This window comes from Moschus berezovskii, chromosome 6 (genome assembly GCF_049115385.1).
Source record: "Moschus berezovskii isolate FMDL1 chromosome 6, NW_MosBer_1.0, whole genome shotgun sequence".
Lineage (NCBI taxonomy): Eukaryota > Metazoa > Chordata > Mammalia > Artiodactyla > Moschidae > Moschus > Moschus berezovskii.
In genome coordinates this window covers 27,786,768-27,813,155 of record NC_142465.1, presented here as the reverse complement: position 1 = coordinate 27,813,155, position 26,388 = coordinate 27,786,768, and the positions used below count along the sequence as shown (strand labels likewise).

At 42.6% G+C, this 26,388-nt stretch overlaps 1 protein-coding gene across 1 annotated transcript in view; it reads right to left on the bottom strand.

The window, feature by feature from the left end:
• Positions 1–4,509: 4,509 nt before the first annotated feature.
• The window catches only part of CRADD (CARD and death domain containing adaptor protein), a 199,318-nt gene continuing 177,439 nt past the window's right edge, over positions 4,510–26,388 (bottom strand). The window contains exon 3 of the mRNA XM_055395837.2: positions 4,510–10,498. Coding sequence (XP_055251812.1) covers positions 10,197–10,498 — 302 coding nt within the window. The 3' untranslated portion in view covers positions 4,510–10,196. The remainder of the gene's footprint in view (positions 10,499–26,388) is intronic.

Genomic DNA, 26,388 nt, shown 5'->3' with positions numbered 1-26,388 from the left:
CAAGTGACTTTTCCATGGTCTTTCGCATATGGGTTCACAGTGATTCCATCTCTCCTTCTGTTAGGGTCACAATCTTGATGATTCATCATTAATTTTCTTTCATTTTAACATCACAGCCAATCCATCAGAATGTCCATTTCGTTTTATTTTCAAAATATACTCAGAGCCTGACCCCACTCACCACCTCCACGTCTCAGGAGGTGTTTTCCTGGAAGCTAACCCTGGGATGGAGCCAAGTGGAAGCAAGGTGATCAGGGGAGTGCTCCTGGGAATATCTATGAAAAGGAAGGAAACGGCTTGGGAAGAGGGAAGGGTGGGGCTGGGGAACTGTCACAGGGAAGGCCTGAGCTGACTCCACACGGAGCTCTGAGCTGGGACAGCCCTTGGGAGCCGTGCTGAACTGAGGTGAGAAGCCAGGTCTTCAGAGCCTCTACCCACACGTCACTGGACATAGGCTGCCCTAGGAAGGCAGGAGGTCACTGGACAAAGCAGCTCTCCTCAAGAGGAATGACAGGCGAAGACCATTAGCTGGAGACCTCCCAGCTGCTGGAGGAATAAATACGTCATTTCTGAAGGGGATCTGAGCAGGGTACCACACGCCCCAGTGCACTTCGCCATGACTGTCTTGATCCGAGACCCCAGCTTCTCATGATTAGTGTAAGAGCCTCCGCACCATTTCCCTGCTCCAGCCCTCTTAAGACCTCAGCAAGAGTGAAAGCCAGAGCAGTTGATCCCGCTGTAAACCAGCCAGCGGCTGCCCATCCCACCAGCACGGAAGCTGTCAGACCCCACCCCCTCTGCTTCCCGTGGCTCTCTGACCTCAGCCCCTCCTGCGTGCCCTCTTGCCCACTGCGCTCTAGGCCACACTGACCCATGTGTTATTTTTTTAAAGTGTTTGGCAAGCGTCCATCTAGACTTCACATTTCACTCTTAGCCTCATCCAAAATGTTCCCTTGGACCTCAGCATGGCTATTGTCCTCATCTCCTCCAGGGTTTTACTCATGTCACCTTAGCTCCATCCCCCGGCTCTCCCAGTCCCTCTGCTGCCTGGTTTTTCCCATAGCAGGGATCTCTACAAGGGGAGAAATTTTGTAATGTTGCATTGACTATTGTGCCCGTCGTATCTACAGCCATGCCTAGCACATAACAGGTGCTCAAAATACACATGTTGAATGAACTTCTGAAAGAGTTCCCATCGTTGGCCCAAGTTGAAAATTATTCCATGGGTTCTCCAGGTCCCTAAGAAAGCCGTGGTAGCTTCAATTCCTTTTCTTCTATTACGCTTTGGTCATGTAGGTTATTTGGTATTCTTTACTCAAGTTAAAGGAGGAGTAGCTTACCTGTCTTTTCTAGAACAGGCAATTGAGATGCCAGAATTCTGATTTTATCTCATACCTAAGCCTTACAAAAACATTTTTGTTTCTTTCAAATTTGCTTTAGGTTACTAAAAGTCGAAGAAGATATGACTTTTGACGATGATGGAGTTTATCTTAGCCCTGTGCTCTCTGAAAGTAGTGATGGTTAAGAAATACCCCTCTTTGTGTTCCAAGAAACACAAAGGACAACCCAGTCTTCCCATATTCTGACATGAGACCCACCTCCACCCTGCCTCAGGAGTCCCACAAGTCCAAGGCAAGGCCTCTTGGCCTCTATAAAGACTCACACCTCTTTTCTCTGAGACATTCCTCATTAATAAGTGTTCTCCCTATTGCAAAATTGTATCCATAACTGACTGGTGCATATTGTCTTTCACACTTCATAAAGAGGGGACTTGCGGAGGGAGGATTTATTTTTAGCCTCAAAGATGGTATCCGTTGGAAAATCAGCAGCTAACAATAGTAAGTGTCAAAATAATTCTTGACAATGGACCACAGACGACCAAATGGTCTACTCCCTTAGCAGAGAGCCAGCACGGGGCTCAGTTTGAGAGAACGGAATAATTACTACTTCCAGAGGCTGATAGAAATTTGTTTCAAGCAGATGGCTGGACAAAAAGATACTGTTGGAAATAATTTCCTAGTATATAAAGTAGATGTGACTCTACATAATTTCTTCCTGAAATTAACTATCTCCTATCTGCTGGGCACAAAATTCTCAGTCTTCCCGTGTCTAGGATCCCTGGTTCTAAAGAAATGAGATGGTGGCAGGGTGCTCCTAGAAGCTAGAGACAGTCACACATTTCATTTCTGCATGCTCTTATCTTTCCAAGGTACGGATACAAGAGGTCCACCAGCCTGCCCTCCCATCGGGCAGAAGATCTGTGGTCAGCTGTATAAAGATTAGGGTTTAGATAAATGGCTTCATTTATTCCAATACCTTTGTTAGTCCTTCATACTAGAGTTTACAGGGCTTCTCTGGTGGCTCAGTGGGTAAAGAATCTGCCCACAATGCAGAAGATGCAGGTTTGATCCCTGGGTGGAGAAGATGCCCTGGAGGAGGGCATGGCAACCCACTCCGGCCCAGAGAATCTCAGGGACAGAGGAGCCTCGCATACTACAGTTCATGGGGTCACAAAGAGTTGGACACAAATGAAGCAACTGAGCACGCACGCACCAGAGTTTACATTCTAGAGCAACCCCAGAGAAACACTTAGTTCCATTCTGTCGGACACAAGCCTTCCAAATACCCTACAAAGCCAAAAAATGATCGGCTGGGCTCAGATGCTAATGAAGTCTGGTGCCAGGAGCCCATTTATAACCTACAGACTCAGGGTTCTTGGGATGAGTAAACTAGATTCAGGTATACTGGGAATCCTCTAAAAATTATACACCAAATGTTGAGTGTGTGCGTGTGTGTGTGTGCACGCATGCATGTGCACTTTTCCAAAGAATGATTCCACAATCTTCTGACATTCTTTAGGGATCCATGCCACCTGAATGGATAAGAACCATTACGTATTACAGATATTCCGGTCCTTTGAAGAAATATTATCTAGACAGCTCTCCCTCATCACTGGCTCTGACATGCCCAGGAGTTCCAAGTTTACCACCAATTTATGAATAGGCTTACTTACTTCATTTGTAGGCACTCAGTCTTCTCCTGAGATCATCCATGAGCCAATAAGTCATGCCAAGGAGTTTGGTATCAGCAAAGTCTGACTAAATCAATTCTCTTCCTAGAAGCCGACAAGAGGGAGGTTATATGATTAAATCCAACCCATTTGATACTGTCTGTTAGGGTTGATATAACAAAATACTACAGGCTGGATAGCTTAAAAACAACAAGAACTTCCTGCTCAAGGTAAGGTTCTTGAGGCTGGGAAGTGCAAGATCAAGGCAGCAGCACGGCCCTTTCCTGGTACATGGCTGGAGCCTTCTCCGTGTCCTCGCATGCTGGAAGGGGCCAGGGAGGTCAGTGGGGTCACTCCTTGAGGACTCTACCCTACGACCTCGTTACCTCCCAAAGGCCCCATCTCTGAATTCCCTAACCTCTGGGGGTTAATATTTCAGCATATGAATTCTGGAGGAGGAGGGGACACAAACATCTTGGCAGAATGGATATTTTCCACAAATATTCTCCATCAAAACTGTAATTTGACACCCAAAACAGCACTGGCTAGAGACAATGTGAAAACGAAATGGAAACACATGAGTGCTACCAAGATGTTTGGTCCATTTTTTTTTTTTCTTTGTAAGCACTGAAACCTGGATTTCATGGTCTATGCTTTGAATTAATAACAGCTTGTATAGTTACTGCCATATATTTTGCATAATTTTAACAGGCAAGGCTTAATTGGCTCACCGAACTGTATCTTTGTGAGACTTTAGTTTTCCTATAAAACAGCAAATGCCAACAAGATAGACATCCCTGTTCTAGGCTGTTTACACTTCTAAGAAGTAAACAGGCGGTGATTACATTAAAAACATTCCTTGTGTGCCAGCAACATCTAATTTTAACCTGTGGGTCTTTCAGAGGAGGAACTAAGGGTTAGAGATGGCATAAAGAACCCCCAAATATGCCTGATACCTAAAACCTGAAGCCTGATCTGATTCCACTGTGGTTAAATAAACCACATGCTTCTCAACATTATTGTTGTCTTCAGGTACAAAATGGGATAGTATTGGCCACTTAGTCTATCCAGAAGATCCTCTTATTTTCTAACTAAGAAACTAAGACTCTCTTATTTTCTAACTTGCCTTGAGACAGTAACTTGGAAGCATCTTGCAGACCCATAGCAAGAAGTGTCACTTTGTAAACTGGATGTAAAATAAATTAAGTGGAATTCTGATATTCACATGCATTCAGTTCAGTTCAGTTCAGTCGCTCAGTCGTGTCCGACTCTCCGCGACCCCATGAATCACAGCACGCCAGGCCTCCCTGTCCATCACCAACTCCCGGAGTTCACTCAAACTCATGTCCATCAAGTCGGTGATGCCATCCAGCCATCTCATTCTCTGTCGTCCCCTTCTCCTCCCGCCCCCAACCTTTCCTAGCATCAGAGTCTTTTCCAGTGAGTCAACTCGTCGCATGAGGTGGCCAAAGTATTGCAGTTTAAGCTTTAGCATCAGTCCTTCCAATGAACACCCAGGATTGATCTCCTTTAGAATGGACATTAACTTCCCTTAAAGGGACAAATGCACTAACTTGGGCAGAACCTACAAAAAGCTCGATTGAGGTGTTACCTCCTCGGTGGCCAACTTAATTGCTCCCTCCTCTGTGCTGGCCAAATAGTATCATAATTGCTAGATGTTATGTTGGTCTCCTCAACAGGCTGAGGTCCTCTGGGGCAGGCACTATGTTTTATCTATCTCTGTATCTTGGGTAGTCCACATAAATTGCCAGCTTGCTGACTGCAGGGATTCATTTAACGAAAGCTGAGTGTTAGACCGGAATTCCATCCCAATTCAGAATACCCTCTGAAGTGTGCCTACCAGTTCACATGCCTTGGTAAAAGTACTGAAGGACCATGTACTTCCTGTTTTCATGTGCAAATCACAGCAGGAAAGGGGGATTCTTACCATCCTTCTCAGGGCCCCGGTAGGGGTGAGAATATTAGAAAAATCCTGATGACTAAAAATAATTCAATTCAATGATTCAGCAAAACCATTTTTTGGTGCCAGGCACTGTTCTAAACTTTTATCTTGTGGGCGCCTCCTTGTAAAGCACAGGACTGTTACTGTATACATTACATACCAGGAAATTGGCACAGAAAGGCAGAGTTGCTTGCCAAACAGACAAGCCTTATGTGAGTATTGTGCGTATTCTCCATGCCTCTCACCTCTCTAACAAGGCAGGGTGAATCCTTTTTCCCTCTGTGCTCCCACAGACCCACTACTCAGGTCCAGACCTTACTGCCCTGTGCTGTGAGAGGAGATCCATGTGGGTCTCACTGGCCAAACACTGAGTAGCTGGAGGACTGGAACTGTGTGTTTCTCGGTCACCTTTCTGCCTCCCCACTTAGAGTAACTGGCTTACGGGAGCTTCTCAATAAGTGTCCGCTGAATAACTGAATGAGGGGAGTCTCTTTCCAGAACGACCACTTCTGAGGAATTCCCCGGAGCAGTGGTTGCCAACCATTTTGGCACCAGGGACTGGTTCTGTGGAAGGAAATTTTTTCCATGGACCGGGGTGGGGTTGGGGGAGGAGATGGTTCCAGGATGAGTTGAGCACATTACATTTATCGTGCACTTTATTTCTATTATTATTACATTGTGACATATAATGAAATAACTAATGCAACTCACCACAATGCAGACTCAGATCATCAGCCATTAGGTTCCCATGAGGAGAGTGCAACCAAGACCCCCCGGTTCACAGTAGTGTCCATGCTCCTGTGAGGATCTGTTCCTGCTGCTGCTCTGCCAGGAGGTGGGGCTCAGGCGGTAATGCGAGCGATGGGGAGTGGCTGGAAACACAGATGAAGCTTCGCTCACTTGCCCGCCGCTTACCTCCTACAGTGCAGCCCGGGTTCTAAAAGGCCACAGATGGCTATCAGTCTGTGACCCCCGGGCTGGGGACCCCTGTCCCAGAGAAAAGGATGAAGACAGACTCATCCCATTGCCTCAGCTGTCTCTGCAACCTCTGGTGAATGTAAACATTTAACAAGGACTTCCCTTGCATTACTGTTTATAGTGAAAAAGGGAAAAAACTACTTACAGATCCACCTCATGTAACAGGAAAGTGGTCAGCAAGCCACGGCATAGGCATCTACTGGAAAGGACGCCACCACTAAAAACGATGGGGTAGACCAGCAGCCGCACATGGATCAAATCTGGTGTCGCACCAAATCTGAATCAATAGGTACAATATTTCCATGCCCTGGAACACATATTCTTGGAGGAAGAGAACACAGAGCTGAGCAGCTCACATGCTGCAGTAGAGAGAACGTGCGCAGCGTCTGGTTTGTGAGGTCAGGAGTGTGCACAGTGGGGGCCGTCAGTAGCTCTTCTCAAGCACTGATCGGGCTGTAAAGGGGGAACAAGCCAGCAGCGGGATTATGGCGGATGTGTTGACAACAAAAAGATATTTGTACACTTAATTGCCGGTGTCTTTTCATTTTTTTCAAGTATGCAGCTAAAAATCATAGGGTTTGAAAGTGCACATCAAACACAAAGGCTGTTGAAAATTACTGGTAAATAAAAATCTTTAATGACACGGAAAGATGATGATATACATCAAATAAGAGAAGCCAGTTGTCAAACAGCATGTATGATACAATTCTGTTTTTATTACAGAAAGAATACGCAGGCATGGCAAAGGAACCAGAGGACAGAGGCCAAAACTGGGCTGTAACAGGGCTTATCTTTGGAAGATGGGAATAGAAGCTTGTTGTTTTCTTTTTGCTCATTGGTAGGTTTTCACTGCTACAAAAAATATGTTCTATTTATACACTGAGAACATTTCATAGAAGGTAAAGTTTTTAAAAAGTTAGGGGACATACTCATCCATGTGCATATGTGCACACATACTCATACAGCCCCAACCAAAGTGGAGTAAGCCTTTTAATCTTTATTTTTTGGCAGCAGCTACTAATCCTCTGCCACATCATTGTACTCACTCAAAATTTTATTGGGGGGGGGTAGGCATTCACTGGGGTCATAGAATCTTCTGTACAAAAACACACGGATGCACCTTGCAGGCACATTCCCTATCAGATTCTCTTGGGTGGTAGGCAGACGTGATATAGACCACTCTTCTCAGCAGGAGGTAAAAACCAGGCAGTAAGCTTATACTCGTTTCTTCCATTCTGCAAATCTTTTGCAAGAACATGAGCAGGTCTAAAGAGTCACAGTTGCTTTTTGATGGTAGAGACACTCTGCTCCTTAAGAGCGACAAATCGGAGCTCCCTAATAACCTGGCAGCCCATCATGGACAACTTCATAACAAACGTCCTTCACTGGCGACAGAGCACACAGGTGGCTGTGTGTGACGGATGCCCGATACATGGCAGGAAGGCCCAGCCAGCCATCGGTGCGTGCTCAGCCGCTTCAGTCGTATCCGACTCTGCGACCTTATGGACTGTATCTCGTCAGGCTCCTGTGTCCATGGGATTTCCCAGGCGAGAATACTGGAGTGGGTTACCATGTTCCCCTCCAGGGGAGGTTCCCGACCCAGCGATCAGACCCACGTCTCTCCTGTTTCCTGAATTGGCAAGTGAGTTCTTTACCACCAGCACCACCTGGAAAGCCCCTAGTCATCAGATCCACTAATAAAACGTCATCTAATTGAATGCAGTCCAGCCCAGCTATACTCACTCATCCATAAATGTGGTGAGAACAAAAGCTGAAACAACTCTCTGTTAGCAAATCAGGAGGATGAACAGCAACACAAGTCCAGAGTTCAAAGTGACAAGCAGTTATTGAAGATACTGTCGAAGTACAATCAGTCACTCGGTGCAGTGATGAGGCCAAAAGTGTAAGGATTTTACAAGATCATGAATTAATGACTAGACTACAGAATGCAAGGAGATCCAACCAGTCCATTCTAAAGGAGATCAATCCGGGGTGTTCACTGGAAGGACTGATGCTAAAGCTGAAACTCCAATACTTTGGCCACCTCATGCGACGAGTTGACTCACTGGAAAATACACTGATCCTGGGAGGGATTGGGGGTGGGAGGGGAAGGGGACAACAGAGAATGAGATGGCTGAGTGGCATCACCGACTCGATGGACATGAGTTTGAGTGAACTCCGGGAGTTGGTGATGGACAAGGAGGCCTGGCGTGCTGTGATTCATGGTGTCGCGGAGAGTCGGACACAACTGAGCAACTGAACTGAACTGAACAGAATGGAAAATTAGAGGTGATAAGGTGGCACAGAGGTTAAAGCGTCTGCCTCCAATGCGGGAGACCCGGGTTCGATCCCTGGGTCGGGAAGATCCCCTGGAGAAGGAAACGGTAACCCACTCCAGTATTCTTGCCTGGAGAATCCCATGGACAGAGAAGCCTGGTAGGCTATAGCCCACGGGGTCGCAAAGAGTCGGACACGACTGAGCGACGGAACGGAACAGAAGGCCAGAGAACCAAACTGCCAAACTGTTGGACTGTTAACCAACCAATCCTTTTTAGGAAAGAGAATATGGTTACCAGACATCTGACAGAATGTAATTAACACACCACTGTCATCGTTTTGAAGACCTACCTTCTGTCAAACCTCACTACTCCATATACTTGCCCTCAGAATATTTTTCCCTTTGAAAAATTCTGAGTTAGGTTGGTATTGGGAAATAGATTCTCCCATTATTTCAAAGGATGGATCACAGATGGGAATGTTCACCTGTTACTCTTTAAAAAAATATATTGTATTTTATTTATTTGGCTATACTGGGTCTTAGTTGCGGCATGAGGAACCCTCGATCTTTACCTGCAGCATGTAAACTTTTAGTTGCGGCAAGTGGACTCTAGTTTCCTGACCAGGGATCGCACCTGGGCCTCCTGCTTTGGGAGCATAACTCTTAGCATAAGTCTTAGCCACTGGACCACCAGGGAAGTCTGCACTCTCTTTATTGGACCCCTAATAGCATTAATAAAAGCAGATCACCTTTTAAAGCCCAACCAGAAACATGGTAACAACTTCTTCCTACAGAACCCTCAGCTTTAGCCACTGTTCCACTTGACCTGGGAACTGTATCCATGTTTAGCCACAGTAGAGAATTAACAGCTACCATTTCCCAAGAGCAGACGATGGGCCAGGCACTGGAGGAGCCCATGGCAGACGTTATTCTTTTACTTGTCACAAATATCTTGGAGGTGAGGACAATCATTGCCTCACTCTACAAACGAGGAAACTGAGGCTTAGAGAAGTGAAGTAACTTGTCCGAGGAGATGCTGCTAGTAAATCACTCCATCTTGCTACAAGATGGAGCTCACCTCTTGCTCAACTACTTCACAGGCTTTTTGTGAGGTCCAAGTGAGATCCTGTGTATTAAAGGCCTTGAAAACAGTAAAGCGTTTGACAAATAGCATGTGTTATTTTAACAAGTCAGAAGACTAACTCATAGTCCTAAGAGCACAATGCTTCAATCATCGCGGCTTCAGGAGAAAGACCACACTGTCCCCCAACCTCCAGTTCTTCAAATGGAGGGCACGGGATTTTCTTAAGCAAATCTTTTAAAGATAAAGGGCTCAGGTATGCATGCTGGTATTTGAACTGGTCTTTGCAGGGAGCTTTAGTGTCTTAACTTTAATGCAGACACCCTGCCTGAGCTATTCATCCTGACTAGAGCAAGTAACTATTCCACTGTCACTATCAATTCTAGTCCAAAGACACAACTACTGTAATTTTACACCCCAAATCTAGGCAATACAAGAATGAAAGGGAAAAAAAAACAAGCAATACTTTCTCATGAAAGGGCTACATTATATACAGCAATTTGTTTTTATTATTATCACTGATAGTTAAGTTCACTGTGTAGTTCCCAGGCAACATAAAAGTGGATGATTTATATACAGAACACCTGTATATATATATTTTTGAACCAGTAGGACTCACCAGTCTATTAAAAGGCAACCACACAATTAAAACCGGCACAATTCAAAAAATGCAGGATTTGCGCAATTAGAAAGTCAATTGTCAATTCATTACAGCAAATCTCCTGAGTAATCCCACTTGTCAACTAACATCAAGTGCAAATTCCACTATGTCCTCTCGTCTAAAAATCACCACGACAAACAAACAAACCCACCCCCAAATCTCCCTGCCCTGGTGAGAGTCACGATTCAGCCATGTGACTAGCCCCAAGCATGGACGAGGGCCCAGTCATTCCAACATGTGCTGGAGCACCGAGGGGTCCACGTCCACTGCCTGGAGGCCCCTGTGCAGGCTCTGGAAGGTGGCCTCCTTCCCGAAGCGCTGCCTCCAGCGCACGAAGGCCTCCACCACCTGGGACTGCACGTTGTGGGGATGGTTGGCCTTACAACGGTAGATGTCTGTCTGGGATAACCCCAGAGACAGCACCACAGGCTCCCACTCGGGGCCGAGCCTCAGGGCCAGCTGGTTGATCTGCCGGTCAGATGGGGAGCTGTGCAGGATGTGCGCGGGGATTCCAGTCATCTGGTCATCTAGGGAGGAGAAAAACACCATGGTGAAGACAGGAAGCCGACACATTAGAAAGTGAAAAAAGTGTTAGACACTCAGTCGTGTCTGACTCTACATTACCCCATGGACTGTAGCCCGCCAGGCTCCTCTGTGCACGGGATTCTCCAGGCAAGAACACTGGAGTGGGTAACCATTCCCTTCTCCAGGGGATCTTCCCAACCCAGGGATCGAACCCAGGTCTCTTGCATTGCAGGCAGATTTTTAACTGTCTGAGCCACTAGGGAAGCCCAAACACATCAGATGGGGAAGGGGAAGGCAGAAACGAAAAATGTAGAGGGATGACACACATCCCAAGTGGCAGGGGCCAACTTTTAGTCTTCACAGGGGCTGCTCAGTAAAACGCCATATGTAGGGGCTTAAGAAGCACTTAGCACCTGAGGACAGGTTTATTACAGAAAATGTGAAAACAATAAAATAAAAATAATTTGAAATCCCATCAGAGAAACCCATTCAGAATACTTCGACCTATTTCTTTTCAGTCTTTTATGCATAAAACATACATTTAGGATTACATTGAAGGTATATTGCTCAGATGTTAAAGAATCTGCCTACAATGCAGGAGACCCGGGTCAATCCCTGGGTCGGGAAGCTCCCCTGGAGAAGGGAGTGGCAACCCACTCCAGTATTATTGCCAGGAGAACTCCATGGACAGAGGAGACTGGCAGGCTATAGTCCATAGGGTTACGAAGAGTTGGACACAACTGAGCAACTAACACACACGATGCTTTGTAACATGCGTTTTTCACGTCCATCTCCTTTACTAGGGAGGCCAAGCTGAAGCTTCTGGGGGCATCTAAGGATGCCTTTGTGGCCCTGCTCCCTCTGGAACTGGGCTGTGGGTGCAGGGGTGATGTTGTCTCCTGTAAGAATGGCCAGTCCTAGAGGGTAATTTGCTAGAGGGTAACGGGCTGTACAGAACAGCTAGTCTCTGCTGACCAACTTGAACACCTCCGAGAAAAGTGACAGTTTCTACAGAAGCATGAGCTAAGAAGGGCCCGAAGAAAAAAATAAAACCTAAAAGGCCATGAGGGAGCAGCACAGATCACAGGAGGAGAATGACCACCTGGCTGAGCTCAGAAGAGGAGAGCAAGCACGTGCTGCCGATGGGCAATGAGAGAACCTGACATTGCACTTCCTAAACTGGAGCCCCGTCTCCCCAAGGCCAGTCTGCTGAGGAAGTCTAACGTCAAGTGAGTGACTACAGATGTGCTGAAAGGTGCCACTAGTTATACAGAAGGCCTTCTGGAAGAAGGAGATTAAAAGCTAAGCCCTGAGCATGAGGAGAAGGAGCCCCGTGAAGAGAAAGGAGAGGAGGGTGCCCTATGCAATGGGTAAGGCATGTGCAAAGGCCCCGAGGCAACATAACGTGGCAGGTGAGACAGGCACTGCAGCAGAGCAGGTTGAGACACACTCCGAACATCCAAAATGATGGTGCCTGTTACGGGTTAGAGCAGGACTGCAAAGCTCAGATTTCCACACGATAGCACCTTGATCTACGCTTTCTGTCACCAGAATTCCAGGAATTCAGGTCAATCCCACTTCACACTCACAGCTCAATGTTTTGATTTATGAATTCAATGAGAAGGCAAGAGGCATCCTGTTAGAATAGTTGGTATCTTCCACGGCATGTACCTTTGGTCTCTAGGCAATTGACAACAGCTTAGGCACAAGCGGCAAAAATATTGTCAAGGACTCTTTCTGGTGTCTATCAAGACTGCTATTTTTTTTTTAATGACTAAGAAGCAAAGTAGAATAACAATACTACTGAGCAATATTTTATATTAATACTGGCACTTTTATGGCTTATATAAAAATACGGGCTCATTTAAAAACTCAGACATACAAAAAAATACAAAGAAGAAAACAAAATTTGCACTACCCTACCATCTTATTGACAATTCATGAACATCATTCCAGACATCTCTTTATGTGTGTATACTATGAGAAGGGGAATATAACCGTCTTTTCCAATAAGCGTTACTTAGTTTTGCTTGAATAAAACAAGGGAAACCAGAAGAGGTGAAACTAAATGACTTTCTGATCTACAATTAAATGCTTAAAAAAAAACCACACAAATACACAAAAAATTTAATGCTGACTAAAAATTAATGAAAATTTAACAGGTAAAAAACATGTTTCTACATTAATGCTGTATAATGAACATTTATATTCTCTTTTTTCTCATACGTCTTGATTTTTGCTGCTTCTATAATTTTTATTTTGTTGGATGTACAACATTTATATGCTTCTGGAATAATAATTTCCCCCCATTGTTTAGTCTTAAAACTACATTATAATGGTCTGAATGTTCACCAGTGTTTTTTGTTGTTGTTATTGTTTTTTAACACAGCTTTTCTGCTCTTGAGCCTGCTATTTTGATTTGAATATCATTTGGTCAGTCTCTTCATAGGGTGGTTTTTTCCAGGAAAGGTACATGGTTACTATATTCCTTGAGTTCTTTCAGATCAAGACTATCTGCTGCATGCCTTCACTTTTGAACAAGAACAATATTTATAAAAACAATGTCATATTATATTTTAAATTATGAATATAATTTTATATTGTTTAAATAATTTTATTTCTCTTACATTTGTAGAAGTTGCTCATATTTTTATGGCAGAGAATGCTGGTATGGAGAATTCTGATGCTAACTTCATCATCCCCCTTTTGGTATAACCTGCTTTTTCTCTCTGGAGTTTGCAATACTGAAGCTTTAGACCAGAGTTTATCTTGGTCACTCTATATGCAGCATGGCCTTCTGACCAAAGATTTAGTTCTTCCTTCTTTTCAAAAAAATCTTTCTGAGTTATATCTTTCCATCACTTTTTTCTATTCCTTCTGCTGGGTGGTTTTGCCTGTCTTCCACAGCCATCATTTTCTCTTATCATTTCAACTCCCTTCCAGTGATTATCTCATGCCTTTCCACCATGCCATTCATTTGACTACCACTTAGGGCTATTCTGTACTTTTTCCTTTTGGTTCAAATCTTATATCATACTTTTGGTGCCAATTTTTCTTGGCCCTTCAATCTTTAAAAATCCCTTTCCACTGCACACCCATTAGGATGGCTTCTATCAAAAAATAAAAAGTTCTGGTGAGGACGTGTAAAAACTGGAACCCTTATGTGGTCTTGGTGGGAATGTAAAATGGTGCAGCTGCTATGGAAAACAGTTCCTCAAAAAATTAGACATGCAATTATGATCCAGCAATTCTAATTCTGGGTTATATACCCCAAAGAATTAAAAGCAGTGATTTAAAGAGATATTTGCACATCCATCTTCATAGCAGCATTGTTCACAACAGCCAGAATGTGGAAGCCACTCAAGTATCTATCAAGGGATAAACAGATAAATAAAAAGTGGTATATTATACATCAGAATATTATTCAACCTTAAAAAGGAAAAAATAATTCTGGCTCATGCTGCAAAATGGATGATTCTTAAGGACATTATCCTAGCTGAAATAAATCAGTCACAAGAGAGATAAGTACATCACGATTCCACTCACATGAGGTAGTTAGAATAGTCAAATTTGGTGGAACAGAAAGAATGATGGTTGCCAGGATCTTGGGAGGAGTGAATGAGGAGCTGCTGCTTAACAGGGACAGAGTTTCTGAGTTGCAAGAAGAAAAGGGGTCTGGAGGTTTGTTTCAGAACAACATAGACGCACTTAACCACTGAACTGCACACTTGAAAATGGAGAAGACAGCAAGCTGCATATTTTACAATTAAAAATAAAACATGAAAAGCATCTTGTTTACTCATAACACTGAGTTTTTATTTCTACCAAATTGACACTGAGCTCTTCTACAGCATGAAATGCTTGTGAGATTGAGCTTTCTTGGACTCGGTCTTCTCCCAGACCAGATTGGTTGCACGTTTATTTTTCGCAAGCTGTGTTCCTGTCTTTCATTCTTCTCTTGTATGCAGCGTTTTCACTAGACTTAGACTCATCTTGTTCATACTTGACGTGGGTATCTCTGTTCGGAACTTCTGTTTGGTCTCCTACGGTAAGCTGATGCATCCTTGACAGCCTGTTCACTTACAGGGGGTTACACTCTGAGGCTGGCTGTGGCTTTCTATATGGTGTTCTGCCAAGAAGGAGAGGTGGGACCCACAGGGCCAGCCTTTGCTGGAGATGCTATGCACTGATTTTTGTTTTTCTTTTTTTAAAATTTTAATTAATTTATTTATTTTAATTGGAGGCTAATTACTTTACAAGATTGTGGTGGTTTTTGCCCTACTTCACATGAACCAGCCACGGGTGTACATGTGTTCCCCATCGTGAACTCCCTCCCACCCCCCTCCCTATCCCATCCCTCAGGGTGGTTCTGTTTTTGGTGTTGAGTGCCCTGTTTCATGCATCGAACCTGGACTGGCGATCTGTTCACATATGATAATATACGTGTTTCAATGCTATTCTCTCAAATCATCCCACCCTCGCCCTCCCCCACAGAGTCCAAAAGCCTGTTCTTTACATCTGTGTCTCTTTCGCAGTCTCAAGGATCCGTTACCATCTTTCTGAATTCCATATATGTGCGTTAATATACTGTACTAGTGTTTTTCTTTCTGACTGACTTCACTTTGTATAATAGGCTCCAGTTTCATCCACCTCATCAGAACCGATCCAAATGTGTCCTTTTTGATAGCTGAGTAATTTTCCACTGTGTGTGTGCCACAGCTTTCTTTTGGCTGTGGCAGGCCTTTGTTGCTGGGCCACAGCTCTCTCTAGTTGCAGTGAGCAGGGGCTCCTCTCGAGCTGTGGTGCACGGGCTTCTCACTGCAGGGCTTCTTCTGTGTGGGAGTCAAGGGCTCTAGGGTGCGTGGGCCCACTTGCAGCAGTACACAAGCTTAGCTGCTCCAAGACATGTGGAATCTTCCCAGACCAGGGGGTGAACCAGTGTCCCCCTGAATTGCAAGGTGGATTCTTAACTACCGTCCCACCAGGGAAGGGCTGCTCTCTCTTTTGAAAGCCAGTTAAATGTCTTGTACCAGAGCCTGCTCTGCTGGGGTGCATTCACTTCTGTGATCTCTTTCCTGTAACGGGGGCGACAGCTTGCTTCGAGTTGCCTTCCCGCCTCTGCAGAGGGTGTTGCCTGACATCACTGAGGCTGCCCACCCTCCTCAGACAGCTTCTTTCCAACTGACCCGTATGACTGGGAACCCTCAGGCTACGGGCCCCTCCCCTTCCTTTTCCAGCATCACTCCTGAGGGGTCAGGATGGGAAGTTTCCTCCTTTGCCTGGCACTTGTCAAAGTGCTCGGCATAAAGCTGTGATCGGTTTTCTTGTTTGCTGGGCTCTGTTTTTATTCTGAACTTCTTTTTGGGTCAGTTCAGTGGGTGCGGGGTGGGAACATCTGTGATTCTGCTACACTCTTGTCATCATTCTGACTCCTGGCCAACTGTTCACGCAACATATGCTCTGAGCCAATGATGCAGAAGTGAGGGCAGCATTTGCTCTGTTCTTCTACACGCTCAGGGTCACAGATCCCTTGTGAATACTGCCACATAACTGGGAGATAGCCAGCAGTCTGCAGACACAGACTTGAGCAAAGATAACTGGCACCTAGGCATGACCAGCCAAGAGCAAACCAAGCCCTTGCAAGGAGATCTTACACACACACACACAGAATAACAGCTCTTTGGGTCGTCTGACCTCTGTCTGCAAAAGTATCCTCAGGAAGCCCTTCCAGCTCATGAATTCTGCTGAATATGAGGTTAATTAAAAACGAGAGCCCTAAGGCGGTAGTGTCAACTCCCAAGGACATACTACATCAAATCAGGTCAAGCTAGAAATTAATCCACTGTGACCATCTGGCCACTTTCCTCGATGCTTGATGTGCACGCCCCTGGTGGTGGGCAAGATGATGCCAGGGGTACACAGGGGAACATTCTGTATTAGAACAGTCACGTATCTGTCTTAACATGGTTAGAAAAGTACAAATAGCATTTCAAACCCACGATTGCAAGGATTAAAGTAAGTAAATTAAAAAGCAGACGTAGAATGACCAAAAAGTAAACAGACCGAAAAAGAAAAAGTTTTAAAAATAAAAAGGAGATTTAAATAAAAACATTAAATTAGCAATACAGGTGATACAAAAACAAGGCAGGAACTGTACAAGTAGAAGAGAAATGACTGAAGTTTGGGAAGCCCAGTGTTTCTCAACAAGTGAGCTACTGGCATCTCAGGCGGGACAATCCATTGTGCGGGGCTGTCCCCAGTGCACAGTAGGGTCTGGAGCACCCCTGGCCTGCACCTACTAAGTGTCAGTAGCATCCCCATCCCAGCCTGAGTACACGTGCCCACATGCCCTGGAGCGAGGCAGTACTACCCCTGGTTAAGAACCACCAGATACTGGGGCAAAAGAATGTCCATCCTTTAAAAAAAAAAAAAAAAATCCTAAGCAGGCAGCTAACTCCTTTTATACTGACAACTGTTCTCCCTTACACAGATCCTGTATCTTTCATGCAATCCTTTAATCCCATTCTTGGTGAAGTTAAAACTCACCTGTTTCAAAAGAAATATCATTTGTTGACAAACCCATTTACCATGATGAAAATCCATTTGAAGGGCTGAACACCTCCAGTTCCCACCCATCCCCCACCTCCCCTCCACCCTCCAACTCTGTGGTCATGACATGAATGAAATGTGCATGGTGATTTCCCTTCTCTACAACTATCTCTTCTTCCCACGCTTGTGGCTAACCATAGCTGCTCTGGGCTTAAATCTTAAACACTTACATACAGTTTTGTTGTTTCTTATATGACATAACTGTCTCTCAAGCTCCGTATGGGCAGAGACCAGGTCTCCTACTTCTGTGGCCTTCCTTTACAAACTTTAGCCCATTGCTGAGCACAATATGGAACTTAACATATACTTTTCCAGTAACTGATGACATTCTTAAAATCAAAAGGTTATCCAAGTCAAGTTTCCAACTCACCTTCTCTAATAGCTACGTGTTTCTGACTTGTTACAGAAAAAAGTCATCACCTCCGACAAAGCTCTGTGCAGACAGCATTCTCTGCTCTACCCTGGCTGGTGAAGGAAAGTCCACAGGCCCAGTGTCCTGCTGGTTGACCTCTGCTTGGCACCCTGCATCCTACAATATGTGGCCATCTTAACAGTGACCTGAGAAGAGGACCTACACAGAGTTCAAAAGCACAGTTCAAAGACTGAAGGCCATGGAGCAAGGGAGACGCACAGCAGACATGTAAATGGCTGCTGGAAAAGTCAGATAAAGCCGCAGTGAGGGGTCTAGAATTACTGCAAAGGATATAACTACAGAACTCCCTTTTAAACCTGTTATTTGGAGGTACAACTGGAGGTTTTGTAAGCACATATGAGTGCTTTATAAAGTGACTCAGTTGCAAATAGGGTAGTACTTTGAAAAACCATACACATTTCTTTGGAGAGCTGGTGATACATACCACACTCCTTAACTCACTGATGGAAGTGCCATATGCTTCAGGTTTGCTGGACCAGAAAAAAAAAAAAAGTTGAACTAAGAGACTATGCCCTTCTAGTATAGCCACTTTTTAGGAGAAAAGGCTAAAAACCCTGCCTCAAGGACATTTAAGGCTTCTGCTCAGGTCAAATCTACTAATGTTCCATGGACCAAAGCAAGACATGTGGCCAAGACCAAAGCCAACAGGAAAGGAATTAAATCATCTCATGGGGTGAGAGGAATTTGAAAATTGCTGAGCAATGATCTATAAACACTTACAAGTATACTAATAAATTCTTAAAATGTAGACGAGGTGATATACTACTAGGAATATATAAAACGCCAAGACTGATAAAGAACAAAACAGAAAACTTGAATAAACCAAAGTTTCAAACACACCGAAGTGGTAATCAAAGCCCTAAAGAGCCCTGGGCTCCAATGGTTTTATACATTAGTTGTATCAAACATTCATGGAATATTTCATTTCCTATCTCATGTAAGTTGTTCCAGAACATACAAAAAGAATGGAAACTATGTAGTCCATTTTATTAGACTCCTATACTTTTCATCCCAAGCAACAAGGAGAAAAAAAAAAATCAGAGGCTCACTTCAGTTACAATTTTAGATGCGAAAATCCTATATAGTAACTATTTGAGTTTTAAAAAATATATTTAAAATAGGGGTGCCTGGTGGCTCAGTGGTGAAGAATACGCCAGCCAATGCAGGAAACACAGGTTGGATCCCTAAGTCCAGGAGGATCCCACGTGCTGTGGAGCAGCTGGGCCTGTGCGCCACAGCTGCTGAGCCCACGTGCTGCAAGTGCTGAGGTCTAGAGAGGCCACTGCAGTGAGAAGCCCACACACTGCAACTGGAGGGTGGCCCTCACTAGCCACAACTAGAGAAGAGCCTGCGAGCCATGAAGACCCAGCGCAGCCAGGAATAAAATGAGCAAATAAATAAAAATTAAGAGTTATGGAAAAGAAGCTTTTTTAACAGGTTTAACAAATATTTAAAAGAATATATTATAAACAAGTAGAATTTATCTCAGGATTATAATAATCTCAACATCATAAAATGTACCAATTAATTCAACATATCAACAGCCAAAAGAGAAAATTCATTATTTTAATAGATGAAGAAAAGAGATTTGATGAAATTTGATACTTATTTATCATTAAATTTATTTTCTTCAAAAACTAGAAATATGAGCAGTCTTTAAAACTTGATGAAATTATAAAAACCTTCAATAAGCATTTGATTTAATGAACTTTAAAATGTATCCCCTCTAAGAATGGGAAGGAATAAGCCCAGTAGAACTACTATATTACTATTGAATACAGTAGTACACAGTCCTGTCCAATGCTATAAATAAAGACAAAGAAATTATGTATTAGCACTTGAAGGGAATTAGCATTTTCAGACTAGAAAAAGGCCGGGATCAATAGATAATTCATTAGAACAAATAAGAGGGTTGAGTAAAATTGTCAGATACAAGATCAACTCAAAATAAAAATCAACAAAATAGCATTTCTACATTCTAGCAATGATCAAGGAGAAGGCAGTGGCAACCCACTCCAGGACTCTTGCCTGGAAAATCCCACAGGCGGAGGAGCCTGGTAGGCTGCAGTCCATGGGGTTGCAAAGAGTCGGACACGACTGAGCGACTTCACTTTCACTTTTCACTTTCACACATTGGAGAAGGAAATGACAACCCACTCCAGTGTTCTTGCCTGGAGAATCCCAGGGACGGGGGAGCCTGGTGGTCTGCCGTCTATGGGGTTGCACAGAGTCGGACACGACTGAAGCGACTTAGCATGCATGCATGCATTGGAGAAGGAAATGGCAACCCACTCCAGTGTTCTTGCCTGGAGAATCCCAGGGACAGAGGAGCCTGGTGGGCTGCCGTCTGTGGGGTCGCACAGAGCTGGACACGACTGAAGTGACTTAGCAGCAGCAGCAATAATCAAATACAAAAGAAAATAAGCATGAAAACTACAAAGAATCTAGAACTAAATTAGCAAAGATCACATGAGACCTCTGTGGGGAAATGTTTAAGCCTTTATTAAAAGATACAAAGCAAGATTTGAATAAATGGAGAATTATTCTTGTGCTGGCTGGGAAGACATTATTACGACATAAAGATGAGAATGCTTATAACGACAATTAAAATTTCATAATGGGGTAAGGGGAGGTTTTCTCCAAACTGGGGGAAACTAGCTAATTCTATATAAAAAGAAATTGGACTTTTATATCACACCATAAACAGTGACAGAGTCCATGTGGATAAAAGGCCCAAACATAAAAGGCAAAAGTATAAACTTAATGGAAAATAACACTGGAGTGTCTTTATGACCTGTGGTAGAAATGGGTCTTTATTTTTTAGTTCAAGGGGAAAAAAATGTATTATTTTTTAACAATTGAAGTACAGTTAATTTACAGTGTTAATTTCAGGTGTACAGCACAGTGGTTCAGTTTTGTTTGTGTGTGTGTGGATTCTTTTTCAGATTCTTTTCCCTTATAGGTTATTGCAAAACACTGAGTACAGTTTCTTGTGCTATACGATAGGTCCTTGTTGGTTATCTATTTCATATATAGCAGTGTGTATATGCTAATCCCAAGCTCCTAATCGATCCCTCTCCCACACTGGAAGTGACTTTTTAAGAGAATACCCCAAAGATGATCAGATGAACCTTTTACATCAAAGGAGATTAGGATTCAAGTTGACAGAGCAGAATGAGAAAAGACATCTGTTAATGTCTAAAACCAGAGTCTTTGGGACTCTGTGGGAGAGGGTGAAGGTGGAATGATTGGAGAGAATGGAATTGTAGCATGTATATTATCATAAGTGACCAGTCCAAGTTCGACGCATAAATTTTCCTCTGTTCAAAAAAAAAAAAAAAATAATAATGTCTAAAACCAAAGGGAACATAATTTCTGGATTTATACGGTACTCCTGAAACCATAGGGAAAAAGATAAGAACCTCCAAAGGAAATGGCCGGGTGATTCGAATTAGAGGAAATGCAAAAGCAAACATATAAAGAGATGCTCAAATGCAGAAATTTAAGAAGCAACAAATGAAATAGCAATGATAAATTACTTGATGTGCATAGAAATCTAGACAATACAAATTTTGACTGGGATGTGTCAGAGTATGAAATTTTATTCACTGCTGATAAGAATGAAGACCTGGCAGGCACTCCATCAATACAAGCAAGTCGCCATGTGAATAAAACTGAATATAGTATATAACCTTGTTCCACGGTGTACGTACCCAAGAAAAATTCTGAAAAAGATTGATAAGGGATGTGTATAAGGCTGTTTGCACAAGGCTAAATAATTTGTGTTAGCAAACATATATACATAAGCCTTATAACCCAGCAATCCTGTTTTGGGGCTTATATATCTCAGAAGAACTTCCATTCAGATCCATGAGGGGCTGTATATGAGGTTGTTTATATCAAGTAACACTGGGAAGAAAGGAGCTGGAATCAACGTAAGAGCTCATTATGAGGGAAACGATAAATAAATATGAAGGAGCACACAGAGAATACCGCGCAGTCAGAAAGGATGAACTCAAGCCAATGTTAAAAGAATGATCTCTATAACAATGCAAATTTTAATAAATATCCATGTCTAAGACAACACCGTTTATCAAAAACACATACAAATAAGACAATGTATAAGACAGAATGGTTAGTTACGGAAGGGAAGGAAATGTGGGAAGGCTGCCAGGCTGACAAAGCTACATGACAGGCCACCTCCCAGGGCCCACATGTTAACCTGGGTCCCTGAGTGCAGTGGTCCTGCAGAGAAATCCCTCTGGGTCAGGGACTGGCTGCCTGGAAATGAAAGAAAAGCACCTTGAAAAAGAAAAGTAATTAGAGCCACTTGTTCTGGCAGATAATCATAGAGAACAATCAGGTCCCCAGAGAGGTGCAGAAATATTAATAAACTGGTCTAAAACTGATTTCCAGCTAGATGAAGGTCCTACTGCAAAATGCAAGGAAGTCATACCTATTTGTCATGGAAAACTTGATTTGACCATCGAGTCTGTGGAAGGTCAATGACAAGACTATTAGCAATAATTGAGTTCTCACTGAGTTAAAAGAAGGGAGGCAGGGTGGACAGAGCTCTGGGCTAAGAATGAGCAGGCCTGGCTACCATCTAAATTCAAATCTGCCACCAACTTGCCATAAAACTGGCTATATCATTTAGCCTCTTTTGTTTTCTCATTTGTTAAAAGGTAAAACAAGATGATTTCCAAGGTCTTATTTAGATATGACACATTACACTATCTTTTTAAAAAGCAATTTTATTTTCTGCAGGTCTCATCATTTCCCCCTACTTGTCTTCTAAAAGAGAACCAAGATTTTGGGGGTTTTAGTGATGTTTTATGGCTTGTTCCTGCTTTTAAAATATTGCTCATGGAAACTTATCTTTCTGTAGTAAAAAAGAAAAGAAAGTTAATTGAACATTGGTAAACTTTTTCAAAACAGTATTAGAAACTTTAAAAGTTCATGTTACAACTTGCTGAGCCACTCATTTGTCTCACATACTTGCACTGACCTGACCCAACTCCATTAATTTACCATTCATCCTGCTCTCTGAACACACCAGGCTGCCTGGAACCTTAGGGCCTTGTGCTCACTGGTCCCTCTTCCTGGAACACTCTTCCTCTGACTCCCTCTATCAAGTGTGACTTCTCGATGGAACCCTGCCTGACCGCCCGATTCTCAGTTACAACTCCCATTCTACTCTGTGATTCCACCTTATCCACCTATCACCTTCAAACATACCATGTATTTTAAGGATGTGCTATATTTGCTGTTGCTGACTCTCCCCACTCCACACACAAATCCCATCCCTGCTATAATGAAAGCTCCTCACAGGAAGGGAAATTTTGTCTGTTTTGTTCAGTGATGTTCAATGTTGTATCCTAGGCACCAAGAACAGCACATAGTAGGTACGCACGACATAAATGAACAAATTAAAAGGAATGACCCATTACAATTACAACATATTCATTTGGTTGTGTTTTCTATGGCCACAGTATTACCAAGAGTGCCTACTTTTAGTTACTTAGCACTTAAAAACTAAAGAAACTATTGTATCATCTGGGAGTGAACACAGATTTTTAAAACGCAGGGGCAACTTTATAACAGTAAGATTTTGTCAAGGTTAAGGGTGTGCAGGTTCCTGTGTGAACTGGGCCACAATGGACTCTTCCCTTTACATCAATGTTTAATTTTAAGAGAGTCAGAAGCACTGACAGACCCCAAGATGACTTCTGGGTAAATACTCTGGTTCCAACCCACTGCTGCTGCTGCTGCTGCTAAGTCACTTCAGTCGTGTCCGACTCTGTGTGACCCCATAGTATCTAAGAAAATAAAAGGTAATGAAAAGAAGCCATCCCCTGCCCCCTCAAAAAAATGGCAGAACCGCACTCTAAAACCTCTCTGAAGGCACATCAAACTCAGCTTTAAGAGAAAGATTGATATCCCTAAATTTGGAAAGGAAAAATGAATTATGCGGGTTTTCTTCTCACTTTCTCTCCTATGACTTCAGTAGACTGGGGATGGTAATTGCCACAGGGAAGGTTGGGAAGATCAGAAACATGAACGACAACAGACTGTTGTTCTTGGAAGAAGTGATGAGACATTTCACAGGGTCTCAGGAGAGACACTGCAGGGCACAGGTGTTACCATGTGGCCCACACAAGCAACTTAGATGAGTTCAATCCTCTACCCAACTCTTCTGCCGATGTGTGCCCTTGAGCTAAAGAAAGTGGACAGAATAGGAAATATCCAGTCCTCAAGGGGCAACAGATAGAGGGTTACAGGAGTGCCAAGGAGAAACTACTCCAGTCCATTACAGCACCAAAGGCTGAGCATGGCTGCCCAAACATGGGCAAGATGGAATGAAACAGCACAGCAACTAACATTCTACCATAACAAGTGGTTTTTAAAGGGGACATTATATATATTAAAAAAAGATAAAAGTTCATGATCCTCAAGGAATAAGAGAAAGTAATTTGTCATAGAATAACTTAAAAGCATAATAGAAACATGAATATAGTAAAAACAAGAGCTTAGCAATGAGATGATCAAATAACAAAATGAGATTGTAAAGGAAGCTTGTCATACTAAAATGATTAATTGATGACCAAATAGCATCACCTAGAAACTAATACATAAATTAGAAATACCAAAGAACAGTATTATATTCAGGAAAGACTTGAAATCAAGGCAGAATTTAAAGCAATTAGAGAAAAATGACAGATGTAGAGGACAGAAAAATACAGTCCATTAAAAGGTTGATGGGTATTCCTGAAGTAGAAAATCCACCCCAAAGTATTCAAAAATCTAACACAAGAAAATATCCCTAAAATGAATACACAATGGAATCTAATCTCTACGTTGAAAGAGCAAACTGTTTTAAGAAAAAAAACTGACACAGAATAACCAATTATGACACATATTCTGGCTAAATAATTGAATTTCCAATTCCAAAATATAATTCTTCAAGTAGAAAGAAAAAGCAAGTTGTATACAAGGAGAAATCAAATTTCTTAACAGTGCTTTAAATGCGAAAGACAAAGCAATTTCACAAAAATGTTTAAGGGGGATAAAGTGTAGTCTCTGAATATTATTCTTAGCCAAGATGATTTTCAAATAAAAAGATAATCAGTAGATATTGTAGAACATAAAAACAACGCAAGAATTCACTTTCATTCTGAGCCCTCCTTTACAAAGTTGTGACAATTTAGTCAGTGCAATGAATAAAATAAAAATATCAACAGTGGCATATGAAGGATGGGCAGATGGAAATGGTTTGCTTCAGATGCAAACAATAAAGAAGGCATTGTTTATACAGAATTTAAAATTAGAAATAAAACCACTAAAAAATCAGTCTGCTTTTCATATCACCATGTAACAACAACTTCAGCAATGCAAATGATAAAAATATTCCTCCTTTCTCAAGTGGAACGTTTTCGTACCAGACAGTCTCCTCTAAGTCCCTTGACTTGCTTCTTGAAAACAGTGATTTGAAAGCCACAGGAAAAAGATCGGTACTGGATATTGAATTTATTTAAGTATAAAACTAATTTTAAACAACTGAACAGAACATTATGTTACATGTCTTGATTATATGAAAACAGTAATATAACCAATCAAAATCAAGGCTAGATGATAGAATACTGTGGAATGTAAACACTAAATACTCTGACTGCATGAAAATAACGATGTAATAAACCAAAATCTAGACGGAAGGGAGAAAAGAGAGTGAGAGTGCCTGTGAGCTCATCTATCACGGCAGGGAAATCCACGGGACAGCAGCAGGCAGGACAGCCTGCGGGAGTAAATAAGCCCTGAATCTCATGACTTAACAGAATAAGAGTTCATGTCTCACTCACACACCATCCACCACAGCCTCACATGACTCTTCAGGGCAGTGCCTCCCTGAGCTGGCACTGCATTCCATATCCACACTGGCCTTATGCTCCTCCACATTCACAAATCACATAAATGTCCATGCTCACCAAGACGGAGCGAAGGGGCAAGAGACTGGAGATTTGGCAATTAAATACAACCATCCGTGAGTGATGCAAGTCGTTTCTGCTCACATCGTGCAGCTAAAGCCAGTCATAAGATCATACCTAACTTGAAGGGAGTAAGGAAAATACAGTTCTCCTGTACCCCAGAACAGGGAGAAAACTGGGTGAACACCAATAAGACCTACCAAGAAATACACTTGGAGAAAAAGAAAAGCCAGAACCAGAAACATCAAGTTCACCATCTCTTTTCTTAACCTAAGAGGGGAGAAAATAACATCTCCTACTGTGAAAAAAAAATGTTTATTTAAATTTTAGTAATTTCTTAATTTTTACTTTGTTTCTTTTTATCCTGTTAACTTCAAATAAAATTAAATACATTAGCTTTAAAATTCAAAAATTAGCAGTATATGATTCTACTTTAATGAAAGCATTTCTATTTACCTACCTACCTATCATCCATCCAGCCATTTTTTTCATCTGCAAACAACTTTAGAGAGATGTCATATGTCCAACAGGATGTTCACTTAATGAGGCTTATTTCTGAGTGTTAGGATTTTTTTTTCATCTTTTTCTTTTTACTTTTCTGCATTCCTTCAATTCTTTTATAATGAGCATGTATCACTTCTATACACACAATAGAATCATTAGAATATGAATGAATTAGAAACAACACTTGCCCTTCTACTACCAAGCCTTAAAATCGCCAGATGGCAAAAGAGACTTTTTTTTAATTGCAGCAGGAAAGGAAGAGGGATTAAAGGAGTGCTATTTCTTGATTGTTATACACTGTATGGGCTTCCCAGATTGCGCCAGTGGTAAAGAAGCCGCCTGCCAATGTAGGAGACATAAGAGA